The following is a 23,978-nucleotide window of genomic DNA, read 5'->3' as shown; positions in this document are numbered from 1 at the left end:
TCTAAATATTTCATTAAGACAAAACATAAATCATAAGGGAAAGAGAAAATATTTTGAATTGATTGAAATCGAAAGCATATTAAAATTTGTGTGATGCAGCTAAAGCAATGGTTGGAGGGAAAGTTGTATCTTTAAATGTGTATAGTAGAGAAAAATAAAATTCCCAAACCATGACATGATCTTTCACTTTAAGAAATTGGGGAAAGAGCAAATTGAGCCCAAGAATAGTAAAGGAAATTCCTAAAAGAGGAACAGAAATCATTAGATTAAAAATAGAAAAATTAACAGAGGAAAATTAATAAAACAAAAACCTGATTTTTGAAAAAAAGCAATAAACTCAAATGAACTCTAGAAAAACTTTCAAGAAAAAAGGAGTATCTCTAAATTACCATGTCAGGAATTTAAAATGGGACACTTACTATAGGTTCCCTTGACCTTAAAAAAATACAGAGTATTTTGACCAACTTTATGCCAGTGCATCTGAGAATGTATATGAAATGTACAAATTCCTCAAAGCATACAAATGATCCAAATTGACTAAATAAGAGATAGATAATCTAAATAGTTCTATATCCACTAATGAAGTTGTTTTGTAATGTAAAACCTTCCCATTTAGAATACTTCAGAGTCTTTGGTGAATTCTATTATGTACTTAAGGAAGAAATAATATCAGTAACCAATCCTGTAGTAATCCATTTAGAAAATGTAGGAGGAGGGAATGTTTCCCAACACATTTTATAAAGCTAGATTTCCTGATACCAAAACCAGGTAAAGACATTAAGGAAAATAACAGAGACTAATATTCTTCTGAATATAGAGGGAGAAATTCTTAACAAAATATTATCAAATTGAATCAAGGAGTATATATTAAAAGGACATATGTAATCTAGTGGAGTTTATCCCAGGAATGCAAGGTTGGTGTAATGTTTCAAAATTAACTGATATAACTGCCATATTTACAGCTTAAAGAGAGGAAAAAAAATAAACATGATCACTTTAGTAAGTGCAGAAAAGCATTTGACAAAATTCAACAAGTTTATTTCTATAGCAATCAGTCTTGGAAGCTAAAGATAGTGTCTCCTTTGGAGCAATGGCAGGTATGCTATTTTTCTTGTATAGTAAAGGTAATGTTTCCATCAAGAGCAAAGGGCAGACATGCTTATTGCACTCACAAAAGATTTGGATTCCTGAAGTTCAGAGTTCTCTCCTGTTCTGCTGTGTGACCCTTTTCATGTTGTCTATAGGAATTGGGGCTTGGAGAATCAATGCAAAAGTGGTGTTCTGGCTACTGCTATTTCTGTAACAAATTCTCTTTATCTCTGACCCAAAACTCTCATGTCTTCCACTAGAACCCATGAATCTGTGTCAGACTAACATTAGCTAAAATCTCAAGGCTGTTCACAGTTCTTGACAATATAAAAATATGCACCTAATTCCAGTTTCTAACTAAAAATTACCCTAATCAATTACAAGGTAATTATAAACCTATAAAAAGTGAATTTATAATAATTTTGTGGAAAAAAATACTGGACAAAGGATTTTGAAACATTGATTTTAGAAATTTATTTACATATCTTGGATGAAAGCAGTTGATACAGCTGACTTGGAATTCCTGAAAAAAAAAAAAAGAATTTTTTAAGGTGAGAGTGCCAAGTATATTTCAGAAAACAAACAAAAAAATGCTGCTCCCTGCCAAAGTTGCTTTGTGCATATACAATGTATAGAAATAATATAAATAAAATAACAATATGACTTTTATCAAAATATCAAAATTCCTAAATAATTCCACTATATAATAAGTTGGATACAAGTCTTATAAGACTAAATTGGATTTATCTTAAAAGTTTCCTTATTATTGTACTCTGGCTATTGCCTAATAGGTGAACACAATTTTATACATATCTCTACTAATCCACCACAATATTACATACCTTTCAAATCAGGAGCCAAAGGCCTACTCCTAGGACCAGAGGTGTCTTCACAAATATCATAGTTTTCAAAATGGAATTTCTCTCTTCTTGAAATATAACTCATTTTTGATAGGTCACTCTGTTGACTACAGATTTTTTCACTTAGATTTAAATATTCTCTTTGAAGATTCCGCATCTCAAATTCCAAGGTATCCCTTTCATTTTCTATACTTCTTACATAGTTTTCTAAAAGTATTTTGTCTTCTGCAAGTCTACTGATGCTATTTTCAAATTTTATATTTTCTTGACTATGTTTTTTTAGTTCTTCTTTTAGAATCTGATTATCTGTTTTAATTTCCATTACCATTTTTGATAACATTTCACATTCATTGCCCATTTCTGACAAACTATTCTTATAGATACTTGCTTCTGATTTTGCATTTTTAATTTCTTTCAGAAAATTCTCTTCTGCAGTAGATTGGTATTTTTGAATATTTTCAATTTCTCTTTCCATCATTTGTCTAGCAGCAATAGATTCTTGTAATGTTGTTTCAAGATTAAGTTTTTCATTTTTAACTGTTTCTATTATTTGAAGAAGTGTCTCTTGTTCTGTTTTTGCCAATATTTCCTTCTCTTTTAGCTGCATTATTTCTAGTTGGTTTTCCTTCAGTTCATTTTCAAATGAGTTTCTTTCCTTTAGAAGCTGGTATGTCTTTTTCTCTAGCATTTCCTTTTCATCTTGTATCAATAGAATATTTGTTTTCATTGATTCCATTTCTACACTCATACGATTGTTTTCATTATTGACAATGGCCATATCATTTTGAGTTTTGTGTTCCTTACTTTTTAGTTGATCTAATGTTTCTATCATTTGTTGCTTCTCCAAAGAAAGTTGATTGTTTTTTTCCTCTAGAGTTTTATTTTGTCCTATGAGAACATTATATTTATTAATTATTTTTTTCAATTCTTTAAGACATTCTTTACCATCTTCTTCTTTTTTAATTAACTTGGACTGAATAGTGTTCTTTTCTTCAACCAAATTCTTAAGTTGCTTTTCATATATTTCAATTTTCTGTATTAGAGATTGTGTGGTAAAGACAAGAGGCTTTATTTTTGTCTTGAGGGCTAGATTTTTATTCTCCAGTTCTGTTACTTTTTTTTGTATCTGCATAGACTCTTTTAGATAATTCTGTAAGTACTGAATTTTTGCAACACACTGCTCAGTAACAGAATTGACTTTGGATGTTTTCTCATTTTCACATATTATTGGTCCTTGTTTTATCACTAATGGTTGTGTTTCTTTGTCTGTCATTTCATATTTTGTTGGGTCAAAGAATGACAGTGTATGTCTTTGAGCTCTGGAATGAAATTTTAAATCTGTAATATTCTTGCCAGTGATAGGAATTTCTTTACTATTTTTCTCATTTCTCTTTCCCCTGTGTATTTCACTCTTAGACAATTTTTTACACTTCCTGCAAAAATTCAGATGGAATTTTGACACTGTTTCCCTGAGTGGGAGTAATTTGTTTACTAATGCCTCTAGCTCTGAAATTCTCTTTGATTTCATATCTTCATTTAAGTTAGTTTCTATATTTTCTTCCTTAATAAAGTTAAATTTTTCTTTGTGAATTGAAGACAGGTCATATTTACCATTGCTTGGAACATTTCTATCAGTTTTTAAAGTTTGAAGTTCATTTGTAAGTGCCAGTTCTCTATCATGTGACTTTTGTAGCTCTTCCTTCATTTGTTTGATAGAATGGCAGATATCATCTAAATTTTCACAAAATCCATGCTTGAGAAAAGGCTCAGTAATTTTGGATTTGTCCAGAATTACTGTATCAACTTGAGACATCACATTTTGAGGTGCATTAGGTAGAAAATTATAAAGATTACTATAATTCTTCAACATGTCAGAATTTTCTGAAGGGTTCATAATTATGTTTGAAGGTGAATTGTCTGTTAAAGTTTTCAGAGTTAATAGGTCCTTGAAATTTATCTGGGATGTCATATCTATACCTTGAGGGAGACTGTTAACACTATCACTGCTGAATTTTTCTTCCATTGAATGAATAGTGTTAGACTCCTCAAAATGATGAAATTTCTCAGAAGAAAAGATTTCTTCTTGATTCTTTATAGGCTAGTGACAATAAAAAGCACACTATAAATGTACAATCATTTGCCATGTGACAAAATATCAAGAAAATATTTTGTAGAGGATTTGCTTTTATAACCAAAATAAACATTTTATCCATTTCTACAGCAAAGAAGCCTAACAAATATGATTAATTTTCTCCAGAAAAATCTAACAGTAACTTTGAAGTCTCTAACTCTGGTCATCACAATTTGCTTGGAAATGGCACTTATTTCCTCACAGGGTGACATACATGGGTCAACCCCTTAATTTCAGAAATAGAAATTTAGAATCCCTCAAGTGACCACCGTAGATCGCGGGGAAGGTGGAAACAACAGGTCAAATGCAGTAGGTAGTTTCAGGGAAATGAATATTTATGCTTCTGGGCTGTTGGTCAACTTTTGCATTCCTATTTTGGGTGATTCTAGGGTTGTGATTATTCTAGAAATGCGAGTTCTAATCAGCATAGACAGAATGACTCTGGATCCAACCTGTTTCTAGGGAATTCATCTCAGGACTAGGTCAATCCTAAAAACAGAAAAAATTCCCAAGTGGATAGACAGGACAAAAAAATCCTGCCTTGTATTTCAATTTACTTGGGGATCATTTAGGTATTCCTCTGACAGTCCATTTGCCCCACGAAGAAGGCAAGAATGTCAAGGTGAAGATAAACTGGTTGTAGTAACATTTTTGAAGTACCTAAATATAGAAATAGTTTTGTGCAGAATAACATACCAAAGTTTTTTCAAGGCATGTTCCGAATACTAGATTTTTTTCCGAGTTAAACTGTGGGTTTTCTACTTCAATAATACTTTTGTTCAAGATTTCACTAATTTCAGACTGTACCTTTAACAGATAAATGGATAATGTTAGAATTTTATTTCAGATTATAAACTTATGAATATATAGGAATAATAGATATTATGATACCTTTAAATTTCATGCATATAAAAATTCTTTTCCATCATATAGAATATGAAATAAATTATTATAATCTCTATTATTAAAGGAATTTTAAAGAAAATTATGCCTTTATTATATGATAATAAAATCAGAAAAACTTAATTTAGTAAAGCAATAAAATTTTATGAACTATATTCAAGTAATTTTGGATGCTTGATTTTTTACGTTGTTGAATAACACAGAGACTTTTGATCTCTGTCATCAGAATAGAATCTATTCTGTCACTCAGGAGGAGTTTATCTTCTCTTTCCATTTCCTTGTAGTTGCTTTTAGTACAAGAATATTAGGATGAAGTTTATATGAGGTCTTCAGTGAATATGTGTTCTGTTAAGCACCACCAATATCCATACCCCATCCTTCTGTACATACTATCCCTTCCTTGTTCTGGATGAAGTCCACATGCCTTTGGTGAGCCCACTTCCAGCTGCATGTGACTGAGAGCTAACTAGTCAGAACACTGCCTCCCTTTGAACAGTGATTGGCTCCAGCATTCCATGTGACCCAATCTGGGGCGGTCAGAATCAGGCCAAGAACCTCAGGATAAACTGTTAAAGGAGAAAAGTACATCTCTTCTCTCACTGGACTCTGTAAGGATCAAAGCCTAGAGCTTCTTGCAGCCCTTTTGCTGCCACATGGAGTCTGAAAATCCATTACAGTGGAAAACAGAACCAAAATAAGGAGTGAGAATTGTTCCTAATGTGGAGTAAGCCATCCTCAGGTGAACTGTTCCTAGGTTTTCAGTTATGTGCACTAATATTCAGCTTTTTCCCTAAGTCAGCTTGAGTTAGAGTTCCCGTATTACTTATAATGAGAGTTCCTATTTGTAGACTATATATGGGTAGCACTTTAAATATATGTTTTTAAAATATCAGTGAGTGCCATTTCTTTTTGGCTAATACCCAAATTTAACTCTAACAGAATTTCCTCCAACCAAATTTTGAGCCTAGAATATATTGTGACCTTATTCTATTATATTCTAACATAAACTAATCAGTTGGCTAATGATCATTAGCTTAGAAATGTGGGGTAGTATCTTAAGTTTAGCTATTTCCCATATAGAGATTAAAAGAAACATACCATGGTAACATTCTGCAAAGTCTGTATTCGGAGAGCCTGAAATGATTCCAGTTGATGCTGAAGGGCCTATAACAAAATTAAACATGGTATTAAATTGATCAATTTTGAAATTGTTATTATTTCTTTTCATATCTATCCCCCAAAGTTGCCTATTGCCAGAAAGGATGACATGAGGGTCAGAGGACTCACATTCTTAGTCATTCTTGCTAATTCTCCAGTCCATTTTCATGAAGTTTTTTTGTGGAAGACCCATGTGCATTTAGGAAGTATTTATTCTGAAAAAGATCAGCTTTTACACAAGTATTTGGAGAAAATAAGATGAAATGAAAATGAACTTACTTTCAATGCTGATTGTGGTTGGATTTGATTTTCTGATTCTGATATGCAGCCATATTCTAAAAAGCAAAATTGAGAAACCGTGTGATCTAATTCTTAAGTTTTTTTTTTTTTTTTAAATAACTGCAATACAAAGTGTCCTGACTTTCTTGGGTAGTGAGACAGAAATAAAGAGAGGTTTGATGTTCATCTTGGGAAGAACCCAATATTAGTCACATAATGAAGTCAAATAATTTTTACTTGACTCAAAATACCTTCTTGAGGTTGTAATAGTGGTTTTCTTTTTTAATAGGCCATTAATGTGTAATGCCAAACTTGGAACTCTCAAAAACACAAATATCTTTATTTCTGCAATATAAACTGCATTAAAAAAAACACACCAAAACTAATGATCCTGTTATGGGAGCTCTTTGACAAAGTGCTATGTAGGTCTCTGTCTATGAAATGGCCATGTGATATTTTTCCTGCTTACCATGGAAAACAAATTGGATTAATAGAGCATAATTTTTGTCATGCTTTTAAGCAAAGTTCTAAATAGTTCTATGTATACCTTCCTAGAAAATATATTATATATCTGTAACCAGAGAGACTATAAACTGTTTGCAGATTTCCTGACATACATCCCTCTTTATCGAAATAGGCTTTTCGCTTGCTTTGTAAATTTTTATTAAAAGACTTTTAAAAACATTCAATATCCCAAATGAAATAAGAGTTATGATAGAATGCTCCTCTAGGCTGACAATTTCTGCCCTAAGAGAAAGTGTTAAAAGAGGTCAGCACATCTCTCCTTTGGAATGACAGTCTACCAGATGATATAGGAGCTGGTTGCAAAGTGTAGGCACCTCTCTTATCTGCCATCTGGCCCTCATCACTGAGAGACTGGCTCTGGTTCAGAGCCTAGAGCCGTTTGGCCAATTAAAGACTCCCACCTTTGTTAGAAGGCAGGTAAGGACGCGAGTCCATCTGGATATTTGCATCTTACTAGGAATAAAACGGTAGTCTGAAATGTTCATCTTAGAGAGATTGAAGAAAAGCAAAAACTCAAATGAGGTGTGGACTAATGCAGCAAGGCATCCCAATTTTTTTTCAGACTCGAGGACAACTTGTAATGAATTCAAATAGATAAAAATGCAAATCAAAAAGCATATATTACCTAGAATCCCATTACCCAGAATTAACCATTATGAATTTAGGTACTCTCCCTTCAGTCAGCTCTCTATGCATATATGCAGGAAAAAAAAATGATTTTAGAAGAGTGGAATCATATTATACATGTTACTTTTGAGAAACAATATTACATTTATGTTTATTTTAATAAACTGCAAATAGTCGAAGTTATCACTAGTATTCAAATTTTTTTCACACATGCAAGATTATTTCCTATAAGATCCCTCTGAGCTAATGTAAATATATTATGAGAAGGACCAAGAGATTGGAATTATTTTTTTTAATAACCTGCATTTCCATTGTATTCAGTATTGATTTACTCCCTGTTAAGAAAGGAAGTAAATGATGAGAAAATTAGCATTATGCTTGCTCTCACATTTTCTCCCTACTTTTCATTATATTATTTTCACACTGTGATATTTTATGATGTTTCACATTTTATTATGTGAGTTTAATTCCCACAGAGCTATTTAAACACAAAGATAGGACATTATTATTGTAAATATGTTCAGCCTTCAACTTTATTCTTGATGGATTCACTGTCCAGAATTCTCTTGTCCATCTCCTTTCTGCATCAGCAAGACCAGCCTCCCTTTTCTGCATAGATTTCTTTTGTCTCAGTTAGGAGGACTTGTAAATTTAAAGCAAAGTACAGGATTTCTTTTACTAAAACCAAGTAAGAAATACTGGGTCAAAAGACATGTAAAGACATACTAAAGGGATAGAGCAAGTATGAGATTTTAACGAAAGAACATGGGATTTATATACTGGTTTTACATATATTTGCTTCCCTCCATCTCTTCCTCCTTTTTTGACCATATGATTGTAGTTACCATGATGCTTCTTTTTATGTGGCTTAGTGCAACCTGAGCAACTCTGCTGAGAATTTCTGTCTCCTTTGACATAATGTAGATGGTTTCTCTTGACATCTTTCCTAAAGTCCATTGGTCTGTCCCTCTGAGATACAGTTTCAGGGCCAGTATGTTTTCCTATCCATTTTCTGTAGCCTAAAAATTAGATGAGGAGGTCTGGGGTAAGAGAGATGGTTTGGAGCTGTGTGAAGCCTCTGTTGGAGGATGTGATCTCTGCTGTTTTGTTGTTGTTATTCTCTGAGACTGGTTAGAAATCTAGAGGAAATATATCCTCTTACCCTAAGGAAATCTTTTCTTGATTGCGATTACTCTCTCAATTCAGTATGAGTCCTGGAACCAGGACTGCCACATAAGACTATACATTCCTTCAACCTATTTAGAATAGATTCTGGGGATAAAGCCAGCAGCATTGCTGGGGGATTAAATGCAGCCAGAAGAGAGGAAGGAACTCCTCGGTTTTTGGTGAGAGCAGATGGATGATGAATGACGGTGTTATTTACTAAAATGGAAAAGAATGGAGTAGGAAGATTTTTCAGGGAAGCTTTTTAGATATGTTAAAGTTAAGTTTTCCATTAGACATCAAAGTGGACATCAGCAGGCGGTGGGATATTCCTGTCTCTGGAAAATATGATATTACTACTAGCCTAGATAGGGGCAGTTTCTGTGCAGTGATAGGCCCAAACGCCCAAATGAAGTGGCTAGAGAGAATGGGATCTGAAAGTTTGTGGGAATTGGGTATAGGCAACTGTTTTTGAATTTTACTGTGGAAAGAAAGAGAGTGCCTAGTGGTATAGGGCGCATGCATATTAGAAGTGATGTGAAGGTCAAGAAAAATTTTTTAATCATCGGAGATTTTAACAAGCCTGCTTGCTGCTGGAATCATATAATAGAAAGGGAGAAGAATAACTCTGGAGAATGAGGAGACTAACTGTAGAAACTAAGTACTTGAGAACTCCAGGAGAGTTTGATAAAGAGGAAATGAGCTTTGATTGAGCAGGGACAATTCTTCCATTGAAACTGGGAACAGCAAGAACAGGAGCAGGAAGATGGTGCTAGAGTAGGAGGACCTAAGCTTACCTTGTCCCACAAATACAACTAGGTGATTATCAAATCAGCCTAAAGATCCCAGAAATCAACTTGAAGACGGACAGAAAAAAAACTCCTTAACTAAAAGGAGAGAAGAGGCCACATTAATGATGATAGGAAGTGTGGAAATGTGGTTTAGGGAAGAAACAGATCATGGCTGCTGTGCAAGGGAAGGAGACATGGTTGGTAAGAAGGGAGGGAGAGGAACACGGGAATTCACAAGGAGAATGTTTCCTCAAAGCTAATGTTTTAGAAATTAAGAGGGGCTGAATTCCATGAGTTCTTGCAGTCACTGGGTTTAAAGCCTGGAGTTGTAAAGGTCTCCAGACTTGGCTGGGATAGAGCCCAGAGAGCACTGTGCTGCAGCTACAGAGCAGGCAGGCAAACAACCGGGGGACAAGGTAGAAATAGCAATCTGAAGAGCATGTAGGGCACACAGTGGAGCTATTTGCTTTTCTCAGAGAACATACCTGAGGGGCAGCATTCACAGACACCTCTTCAGGAAGAAAGGAGCTGGCCAGTGCCATATCTACCCCCTCCTACCCTTCAACATAAACACAGAATGACCTGCAAGAAGCAGTGCAGTATAGACACTAGCTGCCTAACTTGCTCACACGAAGTACCACCCTCCCTGCACTTCAGTGGAACTTAGATCCTCAAACATGCTTGCCTCAGTCCCAGTGCTGCAGGCCCTTCCCCTGGAAGATCAGCACAAAACCCTGTGCACACCATGTCTCTCCACCGGAGAGTTTTGCAGGGTCTCAGTTCTGGTAGAAGTGGTGACAAATCTCATTTCACAAGCATACCATAGCACACCTGTGAGCTAAAGCTCACCACATTCAGGCCAGGGACCAAACACTGCCCACAGCGCACAAGGAGAGCCTCTGCAGATGACTGGCCTGAAGGACAGAGAAGCCAGAACATGAGCAGAGTGCATGCAGGAGACACCAGAGACACTCTCTGAAGTTCCAGGCCTCGGGCACTACATGACCTCTTCTTCTTAAGACCATTACTTTCAGGAGCAGGAGACATAACTGGTTTTTCTAACACAGAGAAGAAGGTAAGAGTCTTAGATAAAATGCAAAGATGGAGGATTTATCCCAAATGAAAGAACAAGATAAGGTCAAGCCAGAGGTCTAAGTGAAACAAATATAAGTAACATGCCTGATGGGGAATTTAAAGCAATGATCATGAGGGTACTCACTGAGCTTGAGAGAAGAATAGAAGACATCAATAAGAGGCTTACCACAAAAGAGTTAAAAAAGAATCAGAGACGAAGAGTGCAATAAACAAGATTAAAAACTCTTTTGATGCAATGAACAGCAGGCTGAAAGAAGTAGAGGAATGAATTAATGACTTAGAACAGAGTAATGGAAAGTAATCAAGCTGAACAAAAGAGAAAAAAGAATTGTGCAAAATGAGAGTAGACTTAGGGAACCCAGTGACTCCATCAAATGTAATGACATTCATATTATAGGAGTCCCAGAAGAGCAAGCAAAGAGGACAGAACATGTATTTGAAGAAATACTAGCCAATTTGGGGAAGGAAGTGATATCCAGATTCAGGAGGCACAGATAACTCCTATCAGAATCAACAAAAGCAGGCCAAGACATATTGTAATTAAATTTTCAAAATACAGTGATAAATGAAAAATCTTAAAAGCAGCAAGACAAAAGTAGTCCTTAACTTACAAGGTAAAACCCATAAGGCTAAAGAGAGATTTTTCAACTTTGCAAGCAAGAAGAGAGTGGCATAATATATTCAAAGTGCTAAATGGGAAAAATTCTGCAGCCAAAATACTCTATCCAGGAAAGCTATCACCCAGAATAGAAGGAGAGATAGAGTTCCCCAGACAAACAAAAACTAAAAGGAATTCATGACCCCTAAATCATCCCTGCAAGAAATATTAAAGGGGACTTTGAGTAAAGGAGAGACCAAAAGTGACAGTATAAAGGTAGGAAACAGAAAAGTGGTAAAAATGAATATTTCTGTAAAAATCAGTCAAGGAACTCACACAAAAGGATATAAAAATATAATAATGTATACCTAAAATGTGGGGAGGAGAGGAGAAAAGAATGGGTTCAAACTTGAATGACTATCAACTTAATATAGACTGCTATTTGCAGAAAAGGTTATATATAAGCCTAATGGTAACTATATATCAACAAGCACTAATAAATATGCAAAGAATAAAAAGAAAGAAATCTAAAGATATCACTAAAAAAACCAAACTATGAAAGAAAGACAAGAAAGGATTAAGAAAGTTTCCAGAAACAACCACAAAACAAGTAATAAAATGGCAGTATAAACATATCTGTCAATAATTGCTTTAAGTGTAAATGGACTAAAGGCTCCAATCAAAAGACACAGCGTGTCACAATGGATAGAAATACAAGACTCATTTATATGCTGCCTGCAAGAGACTCATTTTAGACCTAAGAACACCTACAGACTGAATGTGAGGGAATGGAGAAATATTTATGTCATTTTCGTGGATGTCAAAAGAAAGCTGGAGTAGCAATAAGTTATACTTTATACAAACTAGACTCAAACAAAAACTATAATAAGATACAAAGAAGGGCACTATATAATAATGAAGTGGACAATCCAACAGGAAGATATAATCACTGTAAATATTTATGCATGCAACATGAAAGCACCCAAATATGTACAACATAACAAAACAAACAACAATAAACAGTACAACAGAACAACAAAAACAATAACAAATATAAAGGAGCTAATCAACTAATTGATAATAATAATAGTAGAAGACTTTATACCCTATTTATATTAATGAAGAGATCATCTAAACAAAAAATCAACAAGGAACACTGGACCAGATGGACTTAACAGATATATTCAGAATATTCCATCCTAAAACAGTAGAATACACATTCTTTTCAAGTGCACAGGGAACATTCTCTGGAATAGATCACACATTAGGTCACAAAACAAGTCTTAACAGATACAAAAAGCTTGAAATGATACCATGCACCTTTTCTGATCGCAGTGCTATGAAACTAGAAGTCAACCACAAGAAAAAATTTGGAGAGACTACAAATACATGGAGGTTCAACATACTACTAAACAGTGAATGAGTAGCCAGGAAATCAAAGAAGAAATTTAAAAAATACATGGAAACAAATGAAAATGAAACACAATAGCCAAAAACCTTTGAGATGCAGCAAAAGCAGTTCTAAGTGAGAAGTTTATAGTAATTCTGGCTTATTTCAAGAAGAAAAATCTCAAATAAACAACCTAACCTTAACACCTAAAGGAGCTAGAAAAAGAGTATCAAACAAAGCCTAAAGCCAGTAAAAAGAAGGAAATAATATAGATTAGAGCAGAAATAAATGATACAGAAACTAAAATTTAAAAAAATAGAACAGATCAATAAAACCGGAAGCTGGTTCTTTAAAAAACTTAACAAAGTTGATACACCTCTAGCAAGACTTATCAAAAAGAAAAGAGAAAGGACCCAAATGAATAAAATCACAAATAAGAGAGGAGAAATGGCAACCAACACCACAGAAATACAATTACAAGAGAATATTATAAAAAACTATATGCCAACAAATTGGACAACCTAGAAAAAATGGATAAATTTCTAGAGACATAAAGTACCAAAACTGAAACAGGAAGAAATAGAAAACATGAACTAATAACCAGCAAAGAAATGGAATCAGTAATCAAAAAACTCCCAACAGACCAAAAAATCTAGGACCAGATGGCTTCACAGGTGAATTCCACCAAACATTTAAAGAAGAGTTAATATCTATGCTTCTCAAGCTATTCTAAATAGAAAAGGAAGGAAAACTTCCAGATTTATTTTATGAAGCCGGAATTATCCTGATATCAAAACCAGATAAAGACCACAGGAAAAAGAGAACTACAGGCCAATACCCTTGATGAACATAGATGCAAAAATTCTCAACAAAATATTAGCAAACCAAATATGACAATACGTTAAAAACATCATTCATCACAACCATGTGGAATTTTTTCCTGGGTTGCAAGGTGGCATACTATTCACAAATCAATCTGATACATCACATTAATAAAAGAAAAGATAAGAACCATATGATTATCTCAATAGTTGCAGACAAACTACAACAGCCAATCATGGCAAAAACTCTCAACAAAGTAGGAACGCATCTCAACATAATAAAGTCCGTGTATGAAAAACCCACAGCAAATAGCATCCTAAATGGGGAAAAAACTGAGAGCTTTTCCTTTATGGTCAGAAACAAGACAAGGAGGTCCACTCTCACCATTTTTATTTAACATAGTAATGGAAATCCATCACAGCAATCAGACAACAAAAAGAAAAGGCATCCAGATGGGCAAGGAAGAAGTGAAACTTTCAGTATTTGCAGATGACATGGTACTACATGTAGAAAACCTGAATGAATCCACCAAAAAACTGCTAGAACTGATAAATGAATTCAGTAGAGTCACAGGATATATAATCAGTGTACAGACATCTGTTGCATTTATAGACACTAATAATAAGCAGCAGAAAGAGAAATTAAGGAATTAATCTCATTTACAATTGCACCAAAAATAATAAGATCCTAGGAATAAACCTAACTAAAGTCAGAGACCTGTACTCTGAAAACTACACCACACTGATGAAAGACATTGAAGATGACACAAATACATAGAAAGACATCCATGCTCATGGATTGGAAGAACACATACTGTTAAAATGTCTATATTACCGAAGTCAATTTACACATTTAATGCAATCCCTATTAAAATACCAAAAGCATTTTTCACAGAACTAGAATAAATAATCTTAAAATTTGTGTGGAACCACAAACTACCCTATATAGCCAAAGCAACCTTGAAATAGAAAAGCAAAGCTGGAGGCATTACAATTCCTGACTTTGAGCTATATTATAAAACTGTACTAATCCAAACAGTATAGTGCTGACACAAAAATAGACACAGAGATCAATAGAACAGAATAGAAAATCCAGAAGTAAACCCACAATTATATGGTCAGTTAATGTTTGACAGAGTAGGAAAGAATAGCCAATGGGAAGGATAGTCTCTTCAACAAATGGTGTTGGGAAAACTGGACAGCAACATGCAGAAGAATGAAACTGGACCACTTTCTTACACCATACAAAAAATAAATTTAAAATGGATTAATGATCTACATGTGAGACCTGAAACCATAAAAATCCTAGAAGAGAACATAGCCAGTAACTTCTTTGACATCAGCCATAGCACCTTCTTTCTAGATATGTTGCCTGAGGCAAGAGAAACAAAATAAAAAATAAACTATTGGGACTACATCAAAACTAAAAGCTTCTGCACAACAAAGGAAACCATTAACAAAACTAAAAGGCAACCTACAGAATGGGAAAAGATATTTATAAATGACATATCTGATAAAGAGCTAGTATCCAAAATATATAACAAACTTATAAAATTCAACACCCAAAAATTGAGTAATCCAATTAAAAATGGTCAGTTAACATGAATAGATATTTTCTCAAAGACATCCAGATGGCCAATAAAAACATGAAAAGATGCTCCACATCACTTTTCATCAGGGAAATGCAAATCAAAACTACAATGAGATATCACCTCATACCTGTTAGAATGGCCAAAATCAACAACACAAGAAACAACAGGTGTTATCGAGGATGTGGAGAAAAGGAAACAGTCTTGCACTGTTGGTGGTAATGGAAACTGGTGCAGCCACTCTGGAAAACAGTATGGAGTTTCCTCAAAAGGTTAAAAATAGGTCTACCCAATATCCAGCAATCACATTGCTAGGTATTTACGTAGAATACAGAAATACTAATTCAAAGGGGGTACATGTCCCCTGATGTTTATAGCAGCATTATCTATGATAACCACATTATGGAAGCAGCCCAGGTGTCCATTGATTGATGAATAGATAAAAAAAAAAGTGGTATATACAAATATAATGGAATATTAGCCGTAAAAAAGAATGAAACATTGCCATTTTCCAGGACATGGATGGAGCCAGAAAGTATTGTGCTAAGTGAAATAAGTCAAAGAAAGACCAATACCATATGATGTCATTCATGTGTGGAACTTAAGAAACAAAACAAAGGAGCAAAGAGGAAAAAATAAAGACAGGGAGGCAAATACAGAAACAGACTCTTTTTTTTTTTTTTTTACAAATAGTTTATTGTCAAATTAGTTTCCACATAACACTCAGTGCTCATCCCCACAAGTGTCCTCCTCCATGCCTATCCCCCCCTCCTCCCCACATCCATCAGTCCTCAATTTTTGTCAGCATTCAAGAGTCTCTCATGGTTTGCCTCTCTCCCTTTCCCCCACCATTTGCCCCCTTCTTCTCCCCCTTGTTCCTCCATCAAGTTCCTCCTAATCCTCCTATACGTGCAAACATATGATATTTGTCCTTCTCTGCCTGACTTATTTCGCTCAGCATAACACCCTCAAGGTCCATCCATGTTGCTACACATGGCCAGATTTCATTGTTTCTCATTGCCATGGAGTATTCCATGGTATAGATAAACCACATCTTCTTGATCCATTCATCCGCTGATGGACACTTAGGCTCTTTCCATGTTTTAGCTATTGTGGAGAGTGCTGCTATGAACATTGGGGTCCATGTGCTCCTATGCATCAGCATTTCTGTATCCCGTGGGTAAATTCCTAGCAGTGCTATTGCTGGGTCCTAGGGGAGTTCTATTGTTAGTTTCCTGAGGAACCTCCACACTGTTTTCCAGAGGGGCTGTACCAGTTTACACAGAAACAGACTCTTAACTGTCGAGAACAAACTTATGGTTACCAAAAGGGAGAGGGGCGGGGTATGGATTAAATAGGTGATAGAGATTAAGGTGTGCACTTATGATGAGCACTGGGTGATGTATGGAAGTGTTGAATAACCATATTGTACAGCTGAAAACTAATACTACACTGTATGTTAATTGGAATTTAAATAAAAACTTGAAAAAAATGATGGACAGCAGATAATATGGGTACAGAAGCAGGCAGGTTAGCAAATTTTAAGTTTGAGCAGGAAAGAAGGAAGTTTGGGTCTGATTGCTTCTATTTTCATGTAGTGTGAGATTACGTTAATGAGTTGAGATGTAGTGGTGAGAGGTTTGGGGGTTAAGGAAACAATAAGAGTGAAATAGTTATCTTGGAGAAGGTTTGAAAAAACATTTGCTGGGGAAATAAAGTTTTCCAAACAGTGCTGAGATCCATGTTATGACTAAGAAGTGAGTGATTTTCTCCTCCAATATTCAGATGATTCAGTGAAGACAGAGAATAGTCAGGTGGATTTATCAAATTTTATTTACTTTAAATGTTTATTTTTGAGAGAAGGAGACAGTGTGAGCAGGGCAGGGGCAACAAGAGGGAAACACAGAATCTGTAAGAGGCTACATGCTGTAATCCGTCAGCACAGAGCCCTATGTGGGGCTCAAACTCATGGACTGTGAGATCATGACCTAAGCCAAAGTTGAAGACTTAACTGACTGGGCCACCCACATGCCCCTATCAATTTTTAAAGACTATTAAAATAAGTTTTTGTTTCCCTTAATAAGTTTCAGAGACTTTGGTTGCTACTTATTTCCAAAGGAAAACTAATCTTAGCATTCAGCAATAGAATTATGTGATTCTAGACTTGGGAGGGAAATTACCAAAGAAACACAGTAGAGGAAACACAGTGACAGGTCATCATTTATTAAGTCCTTGTTAAGCATGCAATATTGAGAGGTATGTAGACTGAGTGGAAGATATGGTCCCAACCCTGAAGAAGCTTATGCTCTATTGGGAATGCAAGAAATATTATTCATATTAAATTGAATTACATTTTCTAGCTGTTTCATATTTAATGTCAGACATGAAAAACAAGAAAACCCTGTGGGCCGGCATAGAGCTTTCCTTTCCGATCTGCCATCTGTGGTGGAACGACCACCGAGATGCAAATATTTTTGAAAACCCTTACAGGGAAGACCATCACTCTTGAGGTCGAACCCTTGGATACAATAGAAAATGTGAAGGCCAAGATTCAGGATAAGGAGGGAATTCCTCCTGATCAGCAGAGATTGACCTTTGCTGGCAAGCAACTGGAAGATGGATGTACTTTGTCTGATTACAATATTCAAAAGGAGTCCATTCTTCATCTGTGTTGAGACCTCTTGGTGGTGCTAAGGAAAGGAAAGAGTCTTACACCGCTCCCAAGAAGAATAAGAATAAGAGAAAGAAGGTTAAACTGGCAATCCTCAAATAGTATAAGGTGGATGAGAAGGGCAAAATCAGTCACCCTCTTTGGGAGTGCCCTTCAGATGAATGTGGTGCTGGAGTTTTTATGGTTAGCCACTTTGACAGACATTACTGTGGCTAATGTTGTCTGATTAATTGCTTCAACAAACCCAAAGACAAGTAATGTATATGGGCCAATAAAAGACATGAATAACAACAACAACAAAATGTGAAAAACAAGATAGTTATCAGTGATATGACTTTTGAGGTAATTAGAGACACGGGGAATTTATTCTGAAGCCTACAGAGGATTATGTCATATTCAACATACAGGCACACCTCGATTTATTGTGCTTCACAAAGGTTTGTGACAACTCTGTCGAGTAAGTCTGTTGGTGTCATTGTCCAACAGCATCACTTACTTTGTTTCTCTGTGTCAACTTGGTAATTCTCTCTGTATTTTAAAAATCTTTGCTATTAGTATATTTGTTATGGTGATCTGTATTCAGTGACTATAACTTGCTGAAAGCTCAGATGTTGCTAGCATTTTTAGCAATAAAATATTTTAAATATATATATTATTATTTGAGAGAGAGAGGATAAGCAGTAGAAAGAGGCAGAAGGAGAGAGAGAGAGAGAGAGAGAGAGAGAGATTGAGAATCCTAAGCAGGTTCCATGCTCAGTGCAGAAGCCCAACACAGGGCTCGATCCCACAACCCTGGGATCATGAACTGAGCCAAAATCAAGAGTGGGACACCAAGCCAGCTAAGCTACCCAGGTACCCCAATGAAGTATTTTTAAATTAGGGTATGTATATTGTTTTAAAAGTATGTTTAAATTAGGGTATGTTTTAGACATAATGCTAGTGCACAATTAAGACTACAGTAATATAAATATAACTTTTATAAGCACTGGGAAACCAAAAAAATCATTATACTCACTTTATTTTTTTAATTTTTTTATCTCACTTTATTGTGATATTCTCTTTATTGCAATGGCCTAGAACCAAGCCCACAATATCTCTGAGATATTCTTGTATTAAGTGCATATGTGTAGTTAACAGACCAAGGAGAACAAATGAGCTTTTTAAAATGCAGCATAGTAATGCTGTAATATAGGATGTTAGGTACTCTGTAGTCAAAGCTTTGTAATTCTCAAGTTCAAATATGGGTTTTGTTATGACAATTCAAGTTCATTCCCAGAAGCAACTATTTTACAAAACCTTAATGAGGTGTGACACCGTCTGCAGGAGGCACTGCCATGGGAGCTACAGTTAGGTTGCCTGTGCTTGAGTCCTGGCTTTGCCACACACTTGCTATGAGGGATTAACTCTAGTTAGCATCTAGTTTGTAGGTAAAGCCCTTTGCAGAGGGCATGGCATATACTAAATGCTCAAGAAATATTTACTCTAGTCACTACTACAAAGTTATTAACAACATGACAACTATCCAATAAATTTAAATTTTCCAATTGCAATGGAGGGGAGGAATGGCTACTCCAGGCTTTTTTAATGTTTCCCATTTTGTGCAGAATAATACCCCAGATCCTTATGTGTGGAACCACAGTACCCTTCTCCTCAGTTTCCTTTCTGATCCCTCTCTGCCCCCACCCCCCTTTTCATTCTGCTCCGGTTAACAACAGCTGTTCCTCAGACATGCAAGGCATCTTTCTACCTCAGGGCCTGCACAGTTGCAGTTCTCTCTACCTTGAATGATCTTTCCCTAGAAATCTGCATTGATTACTTCTTTATCTCCTTCAGGTCTTTGCTCAATGTAATCTGCCAAGTGAGATCTCCTACCACCCTATTTAAAATGCACACTCCTCACTCACCTCTGACACTCCGTATACTCCCCCGCTCCCTCTGTGCCTTACTTTTTTCCATGGGATTTACTCCCATCTTACACACAGTCTCCTTTGTTCCTCCCAGCAGAAAGTAAGCTTCATGTGAGCAGGGATTTTGCGTATTTTGTTCACTGTTGGATCCTCAGCACCTAGGACAGCACTTGCTTAAAAATATTTGTTAGATGGATAAATGAATAGATAGATGAATGAAGACTTGGGTGGAACGGGGGTGCTAAAAAAAATCCACACTGGATACCTTGAAGTTTAAAGTGTATCCTTCATATATCCATTCCAATAAATCAAAGGTTACACAGCATAACCACTTACTCTGTTAAAGAGACCTGCGAAATACTACCTAGCTTCTTGTAACTCAGTATTATTTATGCAAGTAGGGTTAATATTCTGTAGGTTAGTACTCAGAGAATGGGTTACATGGTGACAATAAGGTGTAGATAGAACAGAAAAAGGGAGGGAACAAAGTCATACCTCCTAATTTTGCCATCCAATGCAGCCCTTGAGTTAGGATCTATGTTATTGAAGACTTGCCCTTGCTAGACCCTGCACTTACAGCCCCTATGCTTTCGCAAGATACACTATATCTCTTAAGTAAGCATATGTGCTGTTTTGCAAGTAACTTCATTTTCTATTATGCTGGCATCTTTCCCCACAGTTCCAAATCTCACTCATGTTAGACGACACGCGTTAGATTACCTCAATTTCTTCTCACCTTAAGTGCTCTCTTTGAGGTAAATATTGAGCCGACTAAACCTCTAAGCTCTCTGTGAAGACTTTCTCCCTGCTCAGGTTTCCTGGCTGCACAGGGATGCCTGAGTATCCTCACGGATGGTGGGGCACAGAAGAGTGGAGAGCTCGCAGGTCAGTGCACTGTCCTGCTGGCCTCCATCGAGATGTTGCTTACACTCGTGGTCCCTGCGCATCCAGCTGTCTTTGGTCTGGAGACGTGTGGCTGCTCTAGCTTTCCGTTCAGGGACCTTGACAAGACGTTTGGAATGGTCCTGGATTTATGAAGATTTAGAAATCCTGTCCTGACCTGAGGTCACTTCTCTCAGTGCTTCTGTGTCCAGATTACCCCTATGCCACGTGTGGGTTTTGGGCAAGCGAGGGTCCTAACTTGGTTCATCATTCTAGATACTGGCTCTACTCAGAGCGCTCTGCCCCTTCCGTGGCATGTCACACTGACCACCAGCCTCCTCCAAGAGGGGTGTAGGCTACCGGTGCTTCTCTCAAGGAAGTGAGAACAACTTTGGTATTCTCAGTATGGTACCCCTAGTTGGGTATTTACATCTTATTCATGGTTTATGTAGAGCTTGAATTATAGCTCTTTGGTTATTTCATATATCCTCCCTATACCATATCCGGTGGTCCACACAAATTTACAGTAAAAAGTAGCTCCTTTTGTTAAAGTATATATATGTTTAGCATCTGTCCAAAATATCATTCTTGTTTAATATTTAGAGAAGCAGTATAGTGTATAGCATGGCGGTTAAGGCCTGGACTCTGGAGCCATCCTGCTGAATACTTACTGGCTTTTTCATTTGCTGCCGTGTGACCTTGGGGAGTTAGTTAATCTCTGTGCCTCAGTTTCCTCACTTGTAAAATGCGGGTAATGATAGTACTTACTTCATAGGGTTGTTGTGATGATTAAATGAATATACTTAAGTGCGCAAAGTAAGTGTGCTGTGTTAGCTAGTACCATAATAATCGTTACTGGAAGTACCTATGATCTGGAAGTGCACCTTTTGGGCCAGTGGATTTAGGCAATGATACCCTTTGCCTATATATAGTAAGAGGCAGAAACGTCACTGCCAGTGGATGTTCTCTAATAATGTTCTCTAATAACTCGTTGGCCTTGGAGATTTCACCTGTTTCACTGCCACCACTTTCCTTTACCCCGTCAGAGGAATTTAGGATCTTGGACGCTGAGAGGAGAACGCACTCAACTTCATCTTCCTCCGGATGCTTCTCTGTAACAGAACCATAATAGGTGGCTTTTAGTTTCTTTGGGAGAAGGGAGGCGAAGCATGCGACTCGGGACGCGGATGCCCTAAGAGACCACGGGAGGGCGCACTGGGGCCACGCAGCGCGGCGGGACTCGGCGGTGGCGCAGCAGCTGAAAGCAAAGGCTGGGTTTGGGGGTGCAGGCGGTGCTTTCGTCTCTGTCCCCGGGGGAGAGCGGGGTGTGTGGCTAGTCAGGAAGAGGACGCTCCGGGACCGGCCTTGGAGGTGAAGCGGTCAGGGCACCCCCCACTGCCCACCCACTTCCCATGGCCCCTCCTCAAGGGGAGCCCAGCTCTTACCCGGACTCATTTCTGCTGCTCAAGCTCTCCCCCCAACTGCCTTCCCCCATGCATTCTGCCCCAGTAGCTTCGTGCAGGGGCAGCCCGTTGCCTGGTAACCAAGCTGTGGGGCACGCGCGTGGGTGGGGGTGGGGGGCGGAGGTGCGAGCTGGGACCCATTCGGAGTACTGGAGCAGTGATGCTCTTCCCGCCAGCACCGCGCCAAGGACAGCTGCGGTTTGCTGTGCACTCAGGCCCGGGCCAGTCTCAGTGGGGCTTTTTTCTCCCGCGGTCTTCTCCGCTGACCAGAACTTGATCTTGATCATAGCCTGACTGCAGACAGCACCTGTTGGACCCAAGTTGTGTGGACAAAGGAGAGTGCTTGGAGACAGGCAAACACCTAGGAACTTGCTCTGTTTTTTGTATCTCCGTTTCATTGTTTATTTTCCTTCATTCCTCGTTTTTTCAACCCATCCGCCAGAGTAGTTTCAGTGTTTGGAGATTTGATCGATCCAAAACCAATATTGTGAAAAGGACTTATGTCTGCTGTGATTAAAAGAAGGCCTCTATTTCCAGTAATAATCTTAAAATAACAATGAGATGTATGAAAGTGTACGCATCAACGCTGATGCGGAGACACTGATCTCCATATGTCAAAGCATGCTAATTTCCTGTGCACCTGGGCAAGCCATTTGCAAAAGATGGATGTTGTGTTGGAAGCTGGAGCTCATTCATCCAAGGACTGGTTGGTGTGGCTGCAGTCAATACTTCATGCAGAACAGAAAATGGCGCTCTTTAAGTAGAAGTTTTAAATGAATATATATTACTTACTTTGCAATGGCAACCATTACAGATAGAGTATAAAGTAATTGAAAATTCAAATTTTAAGTCACAACAAAATAATTTAGTTATAATAATTTATTATATAATAATTATGTGTTTTGCTTTCACGGAAGTGAAACTCATTATAAATGAAATTCAAATGAAACTCAATGTTTGCTTGGTGTACTTTCTTTTTAACTGTAGAATGATCTCTAGAAGACTGGAGCCTTATGGCCTTGTAGACAATTTCAATAAATTGTATTTTTGAGAACTTATGCTCTCCATTGATGATTGCTAGTGACAAAATTAATTTTTCCTAGAGAGCTACAAATGTTTTCAACAGTGTGTTAAAATTACTACTCTAAATAATTTACAGTATTTTGACGTGAGTATGCAGATAAAAGCCACTACAATTTATTAAGCTAATTTCTATTAATGAAATTTCCATAACAAAGGCTATATCTTTCACATAAGATTAATATCCAATATTAATATAATAATGATAATATAATATAATGTAATGTTTTCTAATAACTCTAATTTGTCTATGTGATATATATAGATTATGATGGCATGTGATATTGGTTATTACACAGAAATTTCATGGAGCTTTAACTGGGAAGATTTTGCCACACTACTTAGTTATAGAATATAAAAAACAGATGATAAGAGTTAGAATGTCAAACTCAAAGTTAGCCAGTGCCCTAATCTTAGTAGAGACACACTTTAAGATACTTCCCAATACGCTGGAAAGGAAGTTCTTTTTTTTTCTTTTTTTTTTACAAATAGTTCATTGTCAAATTAGGTTCCACATAACACTCAGTGCTCATCCCCACAAGTGTCCTCCTCCATGCCCATCCCTCCTCCCCCCCACATCCATCAGTCCTCAGTTTTTGTCAGCATTCAAGAGTCTCTCATGGTTTGCCTCTCTCCCTTTCACCCACCATTTGCCCCCTACTTCTCCCCCTTGTTCCTCCATCAAGTTCCTCCTAACCCTCCTATACGTGCAAACATATGATATTTGTCCTTCTCTGCCTGACTTACTTCTCTCAGCATAACACCCTCAAGGTCCATCCATGTTGCTACACATGGCCAGATTTCATTGTTTCTCATTGCCATGGAGTATTCCATGGTATAGATAAACCACATCTTCTTGATCCATTCATCTGTTGATGGACACTTAGGCTCTTTCCATGTTTTAGCTATTGTGGAGAGTGCTGCTATGAACATTGGGGTACATGTGCTCCTATGC

At 36.9% G+C, this 23,978-nt stretch overlaps 1 protein-coding gene and 1 pseudogene across 3 annotated transcripts; one reads left to right on the top strand and one right to left on the bottom strand.

The window, feature by feature from the left end:
• Positions 1-1,548: 1,548 nt before the first annotated feature.
• CCDC110 (coiled-coil domain containing 110) lies at positions 1,549-22,005 on the bottom strand. Of its 3 annotated transcripts, XM_039241204.1 has the most exons (7): positions 21,926-22,005; positions 21,491-21,592; positions 6,421-6,476; positions 6,082-6,147; positions 4,777-4,887; positions 1,932-4,047; positions 1,549-1,612 (listed from the first exon to the last, which is right to left on the bottom strand). In XM_039241204.1, exons 1-7 carry the CDS (start codon positions 21,933-21,935, stop codon positions 1,563-1,565), a joined length of 2,511 nt encoding a protein of 836 aa, XP_039097135.1. In that variant the 5' UTR covers positions 21,936-22,005; the 3' UTR covers positions 1,549-1,562. The 3 variants fall into 3 exon arrangements, with proteins under 3 accessions (XP_039097135.1, XP_039097136.1, XP_039097138.1); XM_039241205.1 differs by lacking the exon at positions 4,777-4,887; XM_039241207.1 differs by lacking the exons at positions 6,421-6,476; positions 21,491-21,592; positions 21,926-22,005 and adding an exon at positions 6,271-6,350.
• On the top strand, positions 17,483-17,949 carry LOC120237788 (annotated as a pseudogene).
• Positions 22,006-23,978: the final 1,973 nt, after the last annotated feature.

The sequence above is a fragment of the Hyaena hyaena genome, unplaced genomic scaffold (assembly GCF_003009895.1).
Source record: "Hyaena hyaena isolate Hyena2069 unplaced genomic scaffold, ASM300989v1 scaffold_190, whole genome shotgun sequence".
In the NCBI taxonomy this organism is placed as follows: Eukaryota; Metazoa; Chordata; class Mammalia; order Carnivora; family Hyaenidae; genus Hyaena; species Hyaena hyaena.
The sequence above is the reverse complement of the archived record's forward strand: the minus strand, read 5'-3'. Positions and strand labels throughout refer to the sequence as shown.

What these genes read in the sequence shown, in the direction of transcription:
- CCDC110 (XM_039241204.1), bottom strand. An exon ending in AAGTGGTGGCAGTGAAACAG is followed by an intron (nt 6,477 to 21,490) that starts GTGAAATCTCCA and finishes TTTGCTTTTTAG; the next exon opens with AATATGGCTGCATATCAGAA. An exon ending in AACCACAATCAGCATTGAAA is followed by an intron (nt 6,148 to 6,420) that starts GTAAGTTCATTT and finishes ATTTTGTTATAG; the next exon opens with GCCCTTCAGCATCAACTGGA.